This window comes from Sus scrofa, unplaced genomic scaffold (genome assembly GCF_000003025.6).
Source record: "Sus scrofa isolate TJ Tabasco breed Duroc unplaced genomic scaffold, Sscrofa11.1 Contig2507, whole genome shotgun sequence".
NCBI classification, from domain to species: Eukaryota; Metazoa; Chordata; class Mammalia; order Artiodactyla; family Suidae; genus Sus; species Sus scrofa.
Window position 1 is genome coordinate 2,134 of NW_018085111.1, and position 16,159 is coordinate 18,292.

The 16,159-nt window shown below is 45.8% G+C and overlaps 1 protein-coding gene across 3 annotated transcripts; it reads right to left on the reverse strand.

The window, feature by feature from the left end:
* Positions 1 to 1,078: 1,078 nt before the first annotated feature.
* LOC110258602 (leucine carboxyl methyltransferase 1-like) lies at positions 1,079 to 15,056 on the reverse strand. Of its 3 annotated transcripts, none has more exons than XM_021081894.1 (3): positions 14,608 to 15,036; positions 6,615 to 6,705; positions 1,079 to 2,522 (listed from the first exon to the last, which is right to left on the reverse strand). In XM_021081894.1, exons 1-3 carry the CDS (start codon positions 14,808 to 14,810, stop codon positions 2,442 to 2,444), a joined length of 375 nt encoding a protein of 124 aa, XP_020937553.1. In that variant the 5' UTR covers positions 14,811 to 15,036; the 3' UTR covers positions 1,079 to 2,441. The 3 variants fall into 3 exon arrangements, 2 of the variants coding, with proteins under 2 accessions (XP_020937553.1, XP_020937554.1); XM_021081895.1 differs by having other exon boundaries at positions 1,081 to 2,522; positions 14,662 to 15,033; XR_002341198.1 differs by lacking the exon at positions 1,079 to 2,522 and having other exon boundaries at positions 6,617 to 6,705; positions 14,563 to 15,056.
* Positions 15,057 to 16,159: the final 1,103 nt, after the last annotated feature.

Genomic DNA, 16,159 nt, shown 5'->3' on the forward strand with positions numbered 1-16,159 from the left:
CCAGGCGTGGCTGGGGAGCCACCCCAGGGGAAGACGTGTGAGGCAACTGGACCGACGGACAGACTTTCCCTGCCCTTTTTCAGAGATATAAAGCTCTAAGACAGGGCTTAGCAAATGTTCTGGAAAGAACCAGAAAGGAAGCATTTCAGCTGTGTAGGCTAGGGGTCTCTGTGGAAGCTACTCAGCCCTACAGTCCGAGTGCTAAAGCAGCCACAGATAAGGTGTACATAAATGGGAGTGGCCACATTCCAATGAAACTTGATTTACAAAAATACATGGCGGGCTGGATTTGTCCTGTACAGCCTCTCCTCTCAAAGAGCAAGCGGCATAATATTTTAAAAAGACACACACACACACACACATGCACAGAGAGAGAGAGAAAGGGAGAAATTTTAAATTAAAAAAATAAAATAAAATAAAACTCAGAGTTCCCTTGGTGGCTCAGTGGCTACCAAACCCAACTAGGAATCATGAGGACACGGGTTCAGTTCCTAGCCTCCCTCAGTGGGTTAAGGATCTGGAGTTGCCATGAGCTGTGGTGCAGATCACAGAAGTGGCTTGGATTGGCGTTGCTGTGGCTGTGGTGTAGACCAGCATCTGTAGCTCCAATTTGACCCCTAGCCTGGGAATTTCCATAGGCTGTGGATAGGGTCCTAAAAAAAACCAAACCAAAACAAAAACGCAAAAAACCCACTCAGATTCATATAATCATCAAGGAAAAACTTCCACAAAGGACTTTGAGGCCCTAAGCCATTCCCTTCTTTTCTCTGACAGACAACCTTTTTCTTGGAAGGGTCACCTTTGTCCAATGTACCTTGCTCGGAAATTAAGGTCTCACACTTAGAGTTATTAATCCACCTCCAAGATGGGTGTAGGAAAGCAAACCACATGAACACCTCCAAAGGGTGTCAGGCCATAGGCAGGATTTCTCCAGCAGCCCTCTTAACACCAGCAGTGCACACACACTTACACTGCATTCTGTTCCAGATGCTTCCACAGCACCAGGGGCACGACATAGAGACACAACTGACACACACACAAGACAACCCCACCCCACCCACCCCTAACAACACCAGGGCTGAGGGCAGAGGAAAGAGGAGGAAATCCGCAGTTTGATGGGCAGAGGGCAGCATTTGCTTCAAAGCCCCACTTCCTGCATATGTGTAAGCGCCTGGCCCCTGCCCCGCCTCTGCACAACAGCTCTCCTGTTAATTCATGAGGTCATCTGTGTAAAAGCACTTCCTACATGCTAGTTATCGTCTCCAGAAGGAAGAATACAGAGGCAAACTGTAAACACTAGGGCCACATTGAGGCTACGGATTCTCAAGGAAGGAAAAGGTTGGAAGCGCTGATGACCAAAGACCTTCTTATCCAGTGATCTCATGAGGGACAAAATAGATACTACAGGTCAGGTTATGCCTACATGCCTCTCCACTCTACAGTTTCTCTTGGTCTAAGTCTGCATGAAATCTGGAGAAGTGCATGTAGCCATTATGGTCAAGTGTCTAAGCTGATAGAAGGACAGAATAGCTACTGCAGGGTGAGTTATGCCTACATGCCTCTCCACTCTACAGCTTCTCTTGGTCTAAGTCTGCAAGAAATCTGGGGAAATGCACATGGCTGTTACTGTTACGTGACCGACCTGACAGAACAAGAAAAATTTGTACACACACACACACACACACACACACACACACACACACACACACACAGGAAGGAAGAAGGACAGAGAAAGAAAGAAAATGCAATCAGTGAGATATCTGTAGGAAAAGGTTTGGTGATACTATTCCAGCCCAGGAATCAAACACCAGAACCTTATCCTGGTTCTGCCACTAACTGGCCCCAGGGTTGCTTTCCTGGGAGTGTCATTACACCTGCCCTTCAACCCTAATGGTGCAGTGGAGGAAACAAATTGCCAAATGACTCCAAAGGGGCTCTGCATCGTGAAATCATTACCCAGTCCTGCAAGGGCCAAATATTAGGGAAGACTGTTATGATGACCAAAAACCTTACATTACTGTCCAAAGTACAAACACACATTCCTTGTCTCAGCAGTTCCTTCCACTGGAACAGAATTTTTTCTCTTGATGTAGTGCCCCAGACACCGAGGGAAATGTACCCAAAGATTTGTATTATAACCCCGTTTAACAGGGTGGCTTAAGAGCAAAAGGTGAGAAGCAACCCACATGTCTCCACTAGGGCCCTGGTGGGATCCAGTACCAGGTTGATGGGTGGTGTTGGGGGTGGGGAACCTCAAATAGGGTGGAGACAGGGTGACACTGCATCCTTTTTATATATAGATTTCAATATATATACATATTTTTCAAGTTTCCTAACCAGGTAATTTCACAAAATGAAGTTTAATCCCCTGGAGAGAGAAGAGGGGACATTTTCATGTACCTTTAAGCTCCAGAAGGTGGTATCCACCCCAGCCCCAAGGTTTAGAATTTGACAGTTGCATCCTGTCTTCCATAGAAACGTCTTGATAAGCTGACTGACGCCGTGGACACAAGCAAAATATCCTAGAGACAGACAGAAGCAAACGATCACTTGGTGACACCAGAAGTAATCCCTGCAGAGCCCACTGTGCTAGGAGAGCAAGACACATGCTATCCTCCTTCAGGGTCAGCATTTATCTGGAGACTTTCCAGGAGAAATGATGTTCAAATCTCCTTCCTTTTTTTACTAAAAAAAGAACAAAAAAAAATACTGGAACCAAAACAAATACGAGCTCTTGAAGGGTGGAATTAACCAGCTTAAGAAAAATAAGATGGCCTATACCGTTACTTAGGAAAAATGAATGTCTCTGTCAAAACGTCTGATCTAAAAGGTCCTCTTGGAAATGTGCTTTTTCTGGCTCTAGTGAAAGGTACTCAGTACTCTGATAAAAATAAAAATTGTGCAGGTTTGATCCCTGACCAGATCGTCCACATTCCGCATGTGTGGCCAAAACAAACAAAAAACAAAACCCCCATGTGACAGCATGCAGAAGAAGAAATTTAAAAATCATTAGAAATGATGAGATTTTAATTGGGATTTTGCCAAATCTGTTACTCAGTGTGAGAGGATTAAAAGTTTTGAATCTCCTAATCCATAAAAGTATTATACCAGTCCAACTGCTCATGCCTTCATTAATATTAACAATTTTTCAGTTTTCTGCGTACAGATCTTGCACATCTTTCATTGAACTTATATTTCAGCATTTGGGAGTTCCCATCATGGTGCAGTGGTTAACGAATCCGACTGGGAACCATGAGGTTGCGGGTTCGGTCCCTGCCCTTGCTCAGTGGGTTAAGGATCTGGCGTTGCCGTGAGCTGTGGTGTAGGTTGCAGACACGGCTCGGATCCCACGTTGCTATGGCTCTGGAGTAGGCCAGTGGCTGCAGCTCCGACTGGACCCCTAGCCTGGGAACCTCCATATGCCGCGGGAACGGCCCAAAGAAATAGCAAAAAGACAAAAAAAATAAGTATTTCAGCATTTGATGTTCTGGATGCCATTGTTCTTGGCATCTAGAATTACATCTTGATTTTTTCTTGAGTTTGTACCTAGTGATCTTGCTAAATTGACTAATTTATTCTAATACACTAGCAATAGATTTCTCTCGGATAGCATAAATACGTAATGATGCAGTCTGTGAAAGATGGCAGTTTGTGATGCTTATTTTTCAATCCTTATGCCTTTGTTTTTATCTTTTTCTTGCTTTATTGCCCTGGCTAAAGCCTCCCTAAAATGTTGAATAAAATGTGATAATCAGTATACTTGTTCTTGATCTCAAGAGGGTGAGTTTTGAGTATTTCACCACTAGTTATTATATTTGCTTCAGGTTTCTGAGATATTTTTCCTTTTAATTGTGGTAAATTTTGTCCAATGGCATTTAAAAAAATAAAATGTTTTTTTGATCGTGCCTGTGGCATGCAGAAGTTTCATGGCCAAGGATTGAACCCACACCATAGCAGTGACTCGAGCCACAGTGGTGACAATGTCAGACTTTTAACCCACTGAGCCACCAAGGAACTCCTGTCTAATGGCATTTTTCCATATTTTGGGATAACCCTATTATTTTGTTCCTTTGTTAACTTTGATTTCCAAATGATACAAAACTGATTTATTCTTGAATTAAACATTGTTTGTGTGTATTACATTTGATGTATCTTGGATAAAGTTTGTTAAGCATCCCCCTGACCCCCTTTTTTTTTGATCATGAAAGAGACTTTTGATTTTCATTTCCCATAAGGTCCTTGTTGGTTTGATATAAATTTCAAATGGGTCAAATTAAACCTTTTTGGAAGATTTTCACTGTTTTTATTTTCTGGAAAGAGGTAGTGCAAGATCAGATTTCCTAAGTTTTCTTTTTAAAGTGTATTTTTCTTGGAACATTGTCATTTCATCTCGTGTTAAATTTATTGGATAAAAGTACTTATAATTTTCTGTCTATGTCTGTAGTCATAACCCCTTTTATATTCCTAATATGGGTTATGTGTGCTTTCACTTTATTCTATATTCATCTTGCTAGATGTTTATCAATTTTATTAAGCTTTTCAGAAAAGAACTCTTGGTTTTGCTGATATTCTCTTGTACTTTGAAAAACTCATTAAATTTTAATTTTATCATTTGTTTTACTTTCTGCCTTTTACATTACAATTTTTTCCCAAAGTCATGGAAGGAATAATCAAATCCTGAATTTTCCAGCATTTTTTCTGTTGTATTTAATGTGGGAAGTTTTCTTTAGTGTGTGTTTGGGTGCATCTCACACATTTGAAAAGATTCTTGGGGTATAATTGATGTACAACAAACTGTATAATTTTAAAATAAAAAAAAATCAAACTTGTGAGAGCACATGGAAGATAATGTTTTGGGGTCAGGAAATTGGGCAGATGGATGTCAGAGCACAGAAAGCCACACTTCTTATCGCGGTCCCCTCGCTCCTGCCCTGTCTGGCTTAGAGCCTCTGTGTGGATAACGTGGCATCACAGGCGGGAGGGGGGACACAAGCCAGTGGCGGCCTAATGACTGGCCTTGTTCAGCTCTGGGGTAGGGGGAGCTGTGACAGAGGAGCTGGGAAACACCAAAGGGGGACAGGAAGATGGAGTCTGTCTGTTCGGAAGGCCTGCTGCTCAACTGTGACCACTTCAAGAATAAAACTTGAGAGCAGCATTTGGAAACTTGTATTGCAGTTTGACAGAGAAATTTATGTTGGTGAAGCTACTAATAAGTTAGGCTGTTAGGCTTCTATTCTGCATGTCTTTTCATGACATTTTGCTAGCAAGTCTTTTTTTTTTTTTTCTTCTTCTTTTTTCTTTCTGTAGCTGAATGTGTGGCATCTAGAAGTTCCCAGGCTAGGGATCAAATCAGAGATGAAGCTGCCAACCTATGCCACAGCCACTGCCACACTGCAACCCTGACACATGTGTGACCTACACTCCAGCTGTGGGCAATACCCAATCCATAACCCACTGAGTGAGGCCAGGGACTGAACCCACATCCTCCTAGAGTCTACATCAGGTCCTTAATCCACTGAGCCACAATGGGAACTCTGCAAAGCATCTCTCACTGTATTTTACAGAACCTCATCCACAGTGGATTCCCTCTGGGGACAAGAATATGTCCTCAGGGGAGACGTTTGGGAAGCCCTCTCCTGCTGGGCTGCAGGTGCCCAATCTCCAGATGCAAACCCAGGAGAGGAAGAAGGAAGGGGGCACTGAGCCACTGGCCATGGAGGGTCCCTGCCTCTGGACCATTCAGTTTCCCAATATGGCTGAAATGAAGCCACACTCCTGTCTCAAATCCTTCCATTTCATTGATGAAAATTACTTGCTGAGGAGTTCCTGTTGTGGCTCAGCAGGTTAAGAAACTGACTAGGATCCATGAGGATGCAGATTGGATTCCTGGCCACACTCAGTGGGTTAAGGATCTGGCACTGCTGAGAGCTGCAGGGTATACTGCAAACAAGGCTCAGATCCGGCATAGCTGTGGCTGGGGTATAGGCTGGCAGCTACAGCTCTGATTTGACCCCTAGCCAGGAACTCCCATATGGCAGGTATGGCCCTAGAAAAGGAAAAAGAAAGAAATTACTTGCAGAACCTAAGAGTGTTATGAACATTTTAACAGGGCAACAACAACAGCAATAATCCCTAATGTGGACAGTTCAGAGTAAAAGACAGATCAATGGCTTCTAAGCATATAAAAATCATTTTCAACGTCACCCCAAGAGAAATAGAAAATAAAAAGAGTGCACATGTATCATATATCAGATGAACAAAGATTACGTTTCATAAGACAGAGGGGCCCAGGTATGGCCAAAAAATAAAATTTCCTAAGATACTGTGCTGGTGAGGAAGTTGGAAAGTGTGCACAAAAGCACTCTCTTTTTTAGAATGAATCCCTAGGAGCTCCCTGGTGGCTCAGCAGGTTAAGGATCTGGCATTATCCTGTCACAAGGATCTGTCACTGCTGTGGTAAAGGTTTGATGCCTAGCCTAGGACCTTCCACATGCTGAGGGTGCAGTCAATTACAAAACAACAACAAAATAAAAACCAAGAAGGAATCCCTAATCCCTAAAACCTCAGACCTCTCAGTTGATGAGCAGATGCTGGGGAGGGAGAGGGTCACTTGCCTCTGTTAATTTGGGGGCCTTCCTCTCTTTAGACAGTCTCACCAAATGCGGGATGCAAGGGTCCTGCCAGTAGCCACTGCTCACTGCACATCTGGAAGCAATGGAAAAGGAAACAGGTGAGGAGAGTAAGTCAGGCCAGGTTCCATGGCCAAGTTCCCAGGACCCAAGTAAAGGAGCCACAAGAAATAATGTATTGACCTCAAAGGCCAAGTCCCATCTAGTGACCCAGCACCAGCATAAACAGGCTTCTCCATCCACCTTTCTATTCCCAGACGCTGCCCATCACAGTGCCCACCATGCTCACTCTTCCCTCAGATCACACATTCCATTCCCAGGCCGGAACATCAAGTAACCCCATGTCCTATACCATTCAGAAGACCTGCAACCATGTATTCAGTCAGCAAACTCACTGGCCAGAGCTGATCAGAGCCATTTCATCCACCAAGAGAGTTGGGTCCAGGGGAAAGGAGATCCCAAAATAGTGGGCCCACATCACTAATAACTACCAAGGAATTTCTCTGGATTCATATACACCTGTCATTTCCTGTCCCTTAGTCAGGTCTAAGGAGGGAAACCAGGAACACATACACAAAACAGCTACAACTTGGGAAATGCTAAGGAAGCCAAAACTCTATCCTCACCTACACTACCAGGATTTAAAGCGAGAGTGTTCCAACTTGGGGAGCTGAAGCCCAGCTGACCCCTGAAAGTCTCCTGCCACCATGAGTGGAACCAGCCTGAGGACAAATGACAAGTCATAGAAGGAACCTGGATCCCTAAGGCTCCATCATGCCCCATGGCCTGGAGCCTTCTCTACGTCCCTAGGAATATGAGTGAGGTACCAGTGAGATGATATAGGTCTTTACAACTTAAGCCAAATTGAGTCGGGCTTCTGTTACTTGCAGCTTAAAGCATCCTAAGTGATATCCTAATAACACAACCACTTCCACATTGTTTGCTAAGTAAGTCCAAACTGAAGATGTGGGGCAGGAGGGGGGGATATGCTGGATGTCACCCATTAGGTTGTCAGCTCCTCGATGCACATATCACATCCTTCCTTTTCTTCACATCCAGCAACAAGGCTTCCTGCTGCCTTGACTGCAAGAGGTGCTGAATTTGGTACAAACATGTCAACCCCTCCCCACCCCAGCCTCTCGCATCCATGCTTGCACATCCATACACACCCAGGAGGAAGCATGCAAGTGAAGCTGCTCAAGGCAGCAACTCAACACAGCAACACACAAAGGACTCGCTAAGGGACAAAATTCACTACAAGCCCAGACTGTCCAAGGAGAACAGAGCACACCTGCTCCCTGGTCTGAAATAGTGCTTTTAAACAAGGAGCTGGGACTCATTCATATCCTAAAATCCCAGTAGCTTAACTGTAGCTTTACAATTAGTAGAAGCGTGTAAATTCCCCTAAGTCCCTCTTCTTTTGAAGATATTTTATTTGGCTAGTCCAGATTCTTTGCATTTCCACACACATTTAGATTCAATTTGCTAATTTCTTACAGAAAAAGAAAAGATGGCTAGAGTTTTGACTGGGACTTAAACAGCTGGTCTTTTGTAATGCTATATTGTAAATGATATTTTAAGTTCTCATTTTCCTGTGCATGCATATCTATTCACAACACAGGTGTCTGACAAAGGAGTCCTATCCAGAATGTATCATGACCTCTAATAAGGTGGAACCAACGTGATCACCAGCAGCAACAATGGGCAAAGGACTCCAACAGACCATTCACAAAAGAAGTTGCAGAAATGGCCAATAAGCACCTGAGAAGTACGCATTTGTCACCAGGGGAGTATCATTTAAGATGAAAATGAGACGCTAGTTCACATCCACTAACAACAATGAATGTTTAACAAGGATATGGAGCCACTGCAGTTTGGATACATGGCGAGTGAGAAGTGCAAACTGATAAACCACTGTGGAAATTCATCTGGCAGTTAAATACATACCCACATATGACTAAGCAATTCCACTCCTAGATAGCTATCCAAGAGACATTTCAGACTGCTACAACAGTGTTCCCTGCAGCCTGTTCATGATGGTCAAACACAGATCCAACTCAAATCTGTACCACCAGGTGAACAGAACAAATCGTGTTATATTCACACAACAACACAAAAAGGAGCACATGATTTGACACTGACCATGATTCTCTCCTTGACCAACCTGTCACCTGCCTCCTCTGAGCTGCTCCTCGACTAGACCTCCACCTGGGCTTAGAATATAAAGGCCTGGAGTTCCCACTGCGGCACAGTGGTTAACGAATCCGACTAGAAACCATGAGGTTGCAGGTTCAATTCCTGGCCTTGCTCAGTGGGTTAAGGATCTGGCATTGCCATGAGCTGTGGTGTAGGTTGCAGATGCAGCTCGGATTCTGCATTGCTGTGGCTCTGGCATAGGCCAGTGGCTACAGCTCCAATTAGACCCCTAGACTGGGAATCTCCATATGCCACGGGATTGGCCCCAGAAAAGGCAAAAAGACCAAAAAAAAAAAAAAAGAACATAAAGGCCTGAGCAAACTTGAACTCAGGTGCGAACAGCTCAAGGCCACATCACCAGGATGACTCCAGTTCCCCTTAGAGGGCTTGCTTCCTTGAGAAAACTCCAGGCTGTCAAAAGAACTTACTCTTTGCTCCAGGTAACACCCTGTCCCCCAGTTAGCAAAGCCAGATGCTTTCACATGGACCAACCCCCTCTTCCCCACGTTCCGTGCTTTTTCTCTGACTCCAATGAATCCCTGCTTCCCCTCCTTCCTCCCTCATTCTCCTTTAAAACACCCTCTGTACAAACTGGAGTTGAGTTGAGTTCATGCTGGATTCTTTGCCACATTGCAATCGTTATTACAGACTAAAATCTAACCTTACCACTTTAATGAGTATCCAGCTTTGTTTACCTGTGACAAAGGGTGTTTCATCTTTGACAACATGTGAAACATGAATGAATCCCCAAGAACATGTTGAGTGAAAGAGACACAAAAAGAATGCATGCTGCATGATTCCATTTATCTTATACTCAAGAATGGGCAAATCTAATCAGGGTAACCAGAATCAGAAAATATTTGCTAAATAAGGGTAAGGAGACTAACTAGAGGTAAAAGGGAACTTCCTGGGTTTTGAAATATTTTATATCCTATTTTGGGCAGTGATAGACAAATACATTCAACTGTCAACACTCATCAAACTGAACTTTCATATTCTGTATAAATTATCTCCCCCTCTCTCCCTCACACCTGCCACCTCTCCCTCTCGCTCTGCTGTCTTACGAATACCTGAGCAGGAGTTCCCATTGTGGCTCAGTGGGTTAAGAACTTGAGGTCGGGGAGTTCCTGTTATGGCACTGTGGTAACAAACCCGACTAGGACCCATGCGGACAGGGGTTCAATCCCTGGCCTGGCTCAGAAGATTAAGGATGCGGCCTTGCCATGAGCTGCAGTGTAGGTCACAGACTCGGCTCAGATCTGGCTTGGCTTTGGCTGTGGCACAGGCTGGCAGCTATAGCTCCCATTCCACCCCTAGCCTGGGAACTTCCATATGCCATAGGTGTGACCCTCAAAAGACCTAAAAAGAAAAAAAAGGAAAGAGAGCTTGACCTTGTCTCTGTAAGGATGCCTGTTTGATCCCTGACATTGTTCAGTGAGTTAAGGATCTGGCATTGCCACAAGCCTTGGCATAGGAGGCAGATGTGGCTTGGATCCAATATCGCTATGGGGGTGGCATAGGCCTCAGGTGATGCAGCTGATTTTTACCCCCAGCCTAGGAATTTCCACATGCCACAGGTATGACCTAAAAAAAACCAAAAAACAAAAAAACCTGAGGCATTCTAGGCGGGGGGGGGGGGGGGGGAGGGGGGGAAGGTGAGGGCTGTAGCAAATCCTCCCAGGTCCCTTTCCAGGTCCCAGTCCTTCTTCCTAGTAGGGCCCCGATTTTGTCTGAGGCATCCATGTGCACTAGGAGAAAGTCCTACCTCCCCATGCTGTGCTGCACTCAGGAGTGGGGCCGTTTGTCCTAACTCTGGCTAAAGAGCAGTTAGTTCACAGAAGTCTTCAGAGCAGAGCTCCCCAGAAAGCTCCTGCTCTCCTGATGAAAAGGGGCACACTCAGACACACACGCCTCTTGCTAGTATCCCTTCCTTTGCTTTCCTCCTGGAGCGCAGCTGCTCACACGGTGCTCCAGGAAGCACAGACGAAAACAATTCTGACATCCCTGCAACAAATCTGTTTTTAACCTGCGAAGCAAGCTTGCGGAGCCTTGAATCAATTCACAATGGAGCAACTTTCTAATCAGAAATTTTCAGACGGTGGAGTTCCCTGGTGCCACAGCAGGTTAAGGATTCAGCACGGTCACTGCTGTGTCTCCTGTTAGAGCCCTGGACCAGGCACTGGAGCATGCCATGAGTGTACCCCGCCTCCAAAAAAAAAAAAAAAAAGCATGTGACCAGACAAAAAATACTCGGTCTCACTCCTGATTTAGAAAAACAAATCATCTTCCACCTCATACTAGTCAGAACGGCCGTCACTGACTGGGTCATTTTGCTGTACAGCAGAAGTTGACCGAACATTGTAAATCAACTATGATAAGAAAAATTTTTTAAAAAAGAATGGCCATTATGAATGTCTTCAAATAATGAATGCTAGGGAAAGTCTGGAGAAAAGCCTCCTACCCTGTTGGTGGGAATGTAAACTGGTGTGAGCAGTAGGGCGGGTCCTCAGAAAACTAAATGCAGAACTACCATATGCTCCAGCAATTCTACTCACAAAACCTGCATTCAAAAAGATCCATGCACCCCTATGCTCACTGCAGCCCTATTCCCACCAGCCAACATATGGAAACCACCCAGAGGTCCACTGACAGATGGATGTATCAAAAAGGCATGGTACATATACACAATAGAATACTACGTAGCCATAGAAAAGAACAAAATAATGCCATCCGCAGCAACATGGATGCAACCAGGAATTACCATACCAAGTGAAATCAGAAAGAGACAGACAAATACCACAGATACCACTTCTGTGTAGAATCTACAATGCGGCACAAATGAACCCATCTATAAAACAGATGCTTTGTGGTTGCCAAGGGAAGGCGGGAGGGAGTGGGATGGACTGGGAGTTTGGAGTTAGTAGATGCACACTCGTACACTTAAAGTAGATCAGCAATGCGGTCCTGCTGTGTAACACAGGGAACTCTGTCCAGGCTCTTGGCACAGACCATGATGGAAGATAGTATGAGAAAGGCAACATATGTAGGACTGGGGTCACTGGACTGGATGGTAGAAATGGGCACATCGTAAATCAACTATACTTTAATTAAAAATTATCATCCACCTGCCAGTATTATTACACATAAAAGCAGTACATCCCATCAGAAGAGTTCTAACTTCTGGATTGTAGGAGGGATGATGGGGATGAGGAGGAAGAGGACAAAGGGGGTGGGGATGATAACAATGACTCATTCTGAACACCTACTATGTGCCAAGCACTATGGGAAGGGCTCCACATTTAATCTCACAACTACCCTCTGAGACAGATAACGGTATTTATCTTGCACAGAAAGGCTCCTTACTAAAGGATGCAGCAAATTCAAGCAGAAATTACAGACCTAACTCAGGAGCTAACTGGTTTTTGAAACATGATTTGTAGGGACCTTAGACAGCTGTAACTCAGGGAGCAGGAACCACCTGAATCTCAGCTATATCAGTAACTTCAAACAAATAATATTCAGGCTGCAGGGAAATCAAAACTAGCCATAAGAGGAGTTCCCGCTGTGGCGCAATGGGATAAGGGACGTCTCCACAGTTCCAGGAGGCAGGTTTAATCCCCAACCCCACACAGTGTGTTAAAGGAACTGGCATTGCCAAAGCTGTGGTCACAACCATCTGATCTGATCCTAGGCTTAGGAACTCCATGGGCCGCAGGGCAACCAAAAATAACTCATTGATTAATTATTTTAAAAAACTAGCAATAAGCATTTATCGAAGGCTTCACTTAGTGCCAGATCCTGTGCTAACCTTTGCATGGATTATCTCATTCGATTCTCACACGCAAAGGGCACGTTACCATTATTATCCCCAGTTTATTTTATTTTATCTCATGTTATTTTATTTTGTCCACACCTGTGGCATGCAGAAATTCCCAGGCTGGGGATCAAACCGAGCTACAGCTGTGACAACTCCAGATCCTTAACAGCTGGGCCACCAAAGAACTCCTCTTAGAGCCATTTTACAGATGAGGAAACAGAGGCAGAAAGAGAATAATGGGCCTACCATTCTGCAAGGAGTCCCTAGTCAACAAGATGACTCTGTGACAAGACTTAACGGTTTAATATGTTCCCCTGAAGATGCAGAAGAACCACAGAACTTCAATGTCACTGGTCCTGGACAATGTCCACAGTCATTCACCTGAGGACTCTCACCATCTCTTTGCCTGCTTTGTTCGCATAAGAGAAAGCCCGGTGCAAATAAAGCCTGGATGAAATGCATTCAAGGGGAAAACAGGTCCGGGTTTTATGACCCCAGAACCTATTTCAGAAGATTCTGATTCAGCATCTTCAGGATCCAGAGTAGGCCCTGAGCATCTGCATTACTTTTCAAAGTCCCACAGGCTATGCTGATGGGCACTCAGGCCTGGGAACCAGATTCCCCGCAGTGCCAAACCCTACCTTCCCCACAGTGTGAAGCAGTCTCAGGACACGTGGGCCTTGCAAACTGAGGCAGAGAAGAGCTCAAATTATGACAACTATCCAACAGAGGGTCAAAGAAAGGCAGGCCCGCATTACACTATTTCTCTGCACTGTTGAGTCTGAACTATTTTATACCGAACTTGCCCTGTTTTAAAGTAAGCAACGTAGCCAAAACTGTTACCCACAATTTTTTTTTTCTCTTTTTTCGCTAAGCCAGCAGCATGTGGGAGTTCCCAGGCCAGGGACTGAACCCGTGTCACAGCAGTGACCCGAACCACAGCAGTGACAAGGCCATATTCTTAACCCACTGCACCCCCGGGGAACTCTACCAACAAATATTACATAAACCAATATTACCAACACAAACGGCAGTCCCTAGGTGGCCCCAGCTTCCAGGAAGTCATTCAGTGGCTCTAACAGTCCACACTCCTTCCTGGCTCTGCCACAACACCCTCCTACATCCTTGTTTCCTTTCACCCTTTCTTTGCTGTCTTGTCTTCTCAGCTCAAACATCCACTCAATTACAAACTCCAAGAGCAGGTTGTTTTTCTCAGCAGTCAGCACAAAACTGTAACTATGTTGCTACCTGGGTAATTGTTTGCTTCCTGTCCTTTCCAACTGGAGTGAGTTCGGACACCACCTTAAACTTGCTCATTATGGGTTCTCCATCACAAAACACCACCAACTCGCCAAAAGGAAGGGCCTGGAACAAATTAAACTCTGAATTGTTGAATGACTGGATGAGTGGAGGACACTCAAGCGTCATGTTTTCTTTTTCATGCCTTCAGGTCCATGACACACACCTGTGCTCACCACGCACCCCCCCCCCCCCCCACACACATAGCCTCCACTACACTCCTAATTCTAGACTCCCTTAGCAAAACCAAGAGCTCTGGACAATACAGGCTCGGCATGCAAATACGTGGCCCTGGACAGGCCATTCCCCCCCCCCCCCCCTTAACTAGCCTGGGTTTCAGGAGCACGACGGGAACGTGACAAGTCCCAGGGGAATCTAACTTATACAAGAGCAAGAACCTGCATTTCTCCTCCGGACCCCATCAAGGCCGCAGTTATGATTTGCTTCAAGTGTGTGTCCATGCCAAGTCCGCGTCTACCTTGTTCAGTGCCTTATCTCAGTCAAGGTATCCCCAGGCTTGCGCTGTGCCAGGCACACAACAAACGTTACACATTATTAGTTAAGTAAATGAGTTCCCGCTCTGAGCAGGGGTTCACAGATGGCCCACAAAGGAATGCGTACCTTTTGGGTAAAAGCGCACTCCCCAGACACAGGTCCGCCTCTCACCTAGGCCCCAGCACCCAGGGGAAGCCGGCCCCTAACCCCACGCCGGGCAGGTACCGCTTGCACAGAGAAGCATCTCCGCAAGTGCCGCGCACACCCTCGTCGTCCGCGTCCGGAGGGGAGGAAGAACAGGCGGTGAAAGACGGCCTCCTCAGGCTAGTGGCCATGGGGTGGACGTTGCGAAGGGCTGCGTCCACCGGGGACATGGAAAAGGCTCGACGGACGCCTGGTGAAGAAGCAAGCCCCAGAGAAGGCAGGCGAGAGGAGCGGGGCTGTACCCGGCTCCGCTGGCGCGGCTCAGTGACGCCGCCCTCCACGGCTGCGCCAGCAAACTTCCAGCCTGACGCCGCCCTCTAAAACTGCGCCAGCAACCTTCCAGCGTCTCGGCTTCTCCACGGAGGGGCTCCTTGGACAATTTTCCCGCCCCTTAGCCCAAGGAGGCGCCCATTGGAGAACTCCCTTGGCCCCGCCTACACAACCCGGAAGGTCAGCGGCGAGGGGGCGGGACCTGAAATGGACGCAAGGGAGCACCGCAAGCCTTTCTGGGAATTGAAGTCCTAGCCCTTTGGGAAGCCAGCGGGTTACTCAGGGCAGGTTATGAACTTTTAGAAGTGTAATTAACTCAGGGCGGAAAAGCTGGCAGGATCCTCAGCGTTGGGGCAAAGGGCAGAGAAGCCATCCGGAAAAACAAGTACAGTGATAGATTCAGTAAGAGCTGGCTCATTCAGCAGGAAGAAGGCAGGGGACCTGCAGCCCAGCAGAAGAGGGCTTCCCAAACCTCTGCTGGGAGGACATATTATTTTCCCCAAACTGAATCCTTTGTGGATGACATTCTGTAAAATACAATAAAAGATGCTTTGCAGAGTTCCTGATGTGGCTCAACGGATGAAGACTTGGTGGCTGCAGGTTTGATCACTGGCCTCACTCAGTAGGTGACAGATCCTCCATTGTCATAAGCCATGGCAAAAGTCACAGATGTTGTTAGGTTCTGGTGTGGCTGTGGCATATGCTTCAGCTCAGCTCCAGTTAGACCCCCTAGCACAGGCACTTCCAGACACCACACCTGTGGTCATATGAAGAAAAAAAGGAAAAAAAATGATTTGATAGAAAAATAACATGGAAAAGACATGCAGAATACAATACGACTTTTGGGGGGGGGGATTTTTTGATTTTTCCTTTTTTTTTTCACCTTTTAAGGGCCTCACCCTCTGCATATGGAAGTTCCCAGGCTTTAGATTGAATTGTAGATACACCTCCTGGGCTACACCACAGCCATAGCAATGCCAGATCCCAGCCTCATCTTTGACCTTTGCCACAGCTTATGCAATGCCAGATCCTGAACCCACTGAGCAAGGCCAGGGATCAAACCTATGTCCTCATGGATACTAATGGGATTCATTTTTTCTGAGCCATGTGAGCAACCCCAAGCCCAACTTAACTTTTTAGTAGATTCACCAGACATAAAATCCCTCTGTCCACTTGCAATAAAAGTGTCCAAATGCTACTCTCAAATGTCATTCTACAAATGGTCACCGTTGAGCAGCAGGCCTTCAAA

What these genes read in the sequence shown, in the direction of transcription:
- LOC110258602 (XM_021081894.1), bottom strand. Translation starts at nt 14,810, where the DNA reads ATGTCCCCGGTGGACGCAGCCCTTCGCAACGTCCACCCCATGGCCACT. An exon ending in CCCTGGGTGCTGGGGCCTAG is followed by an intron (nt 6,706 to 14,607) that starts GTGAGAGGCGGA and finishes CATTGCTTCCAG; the next exon opens with ATGTGCAGTGAGCAGTGGCT. An exon ending in AGGCCCCCAAATTAACAGAG is followed by an intron (nt 2,523 to 6,614) that starts GCAAGTGACCCT and finishes GTCTGTCTCTAG; the next exon opens with GATATTTTGCTTGTGTCCAC.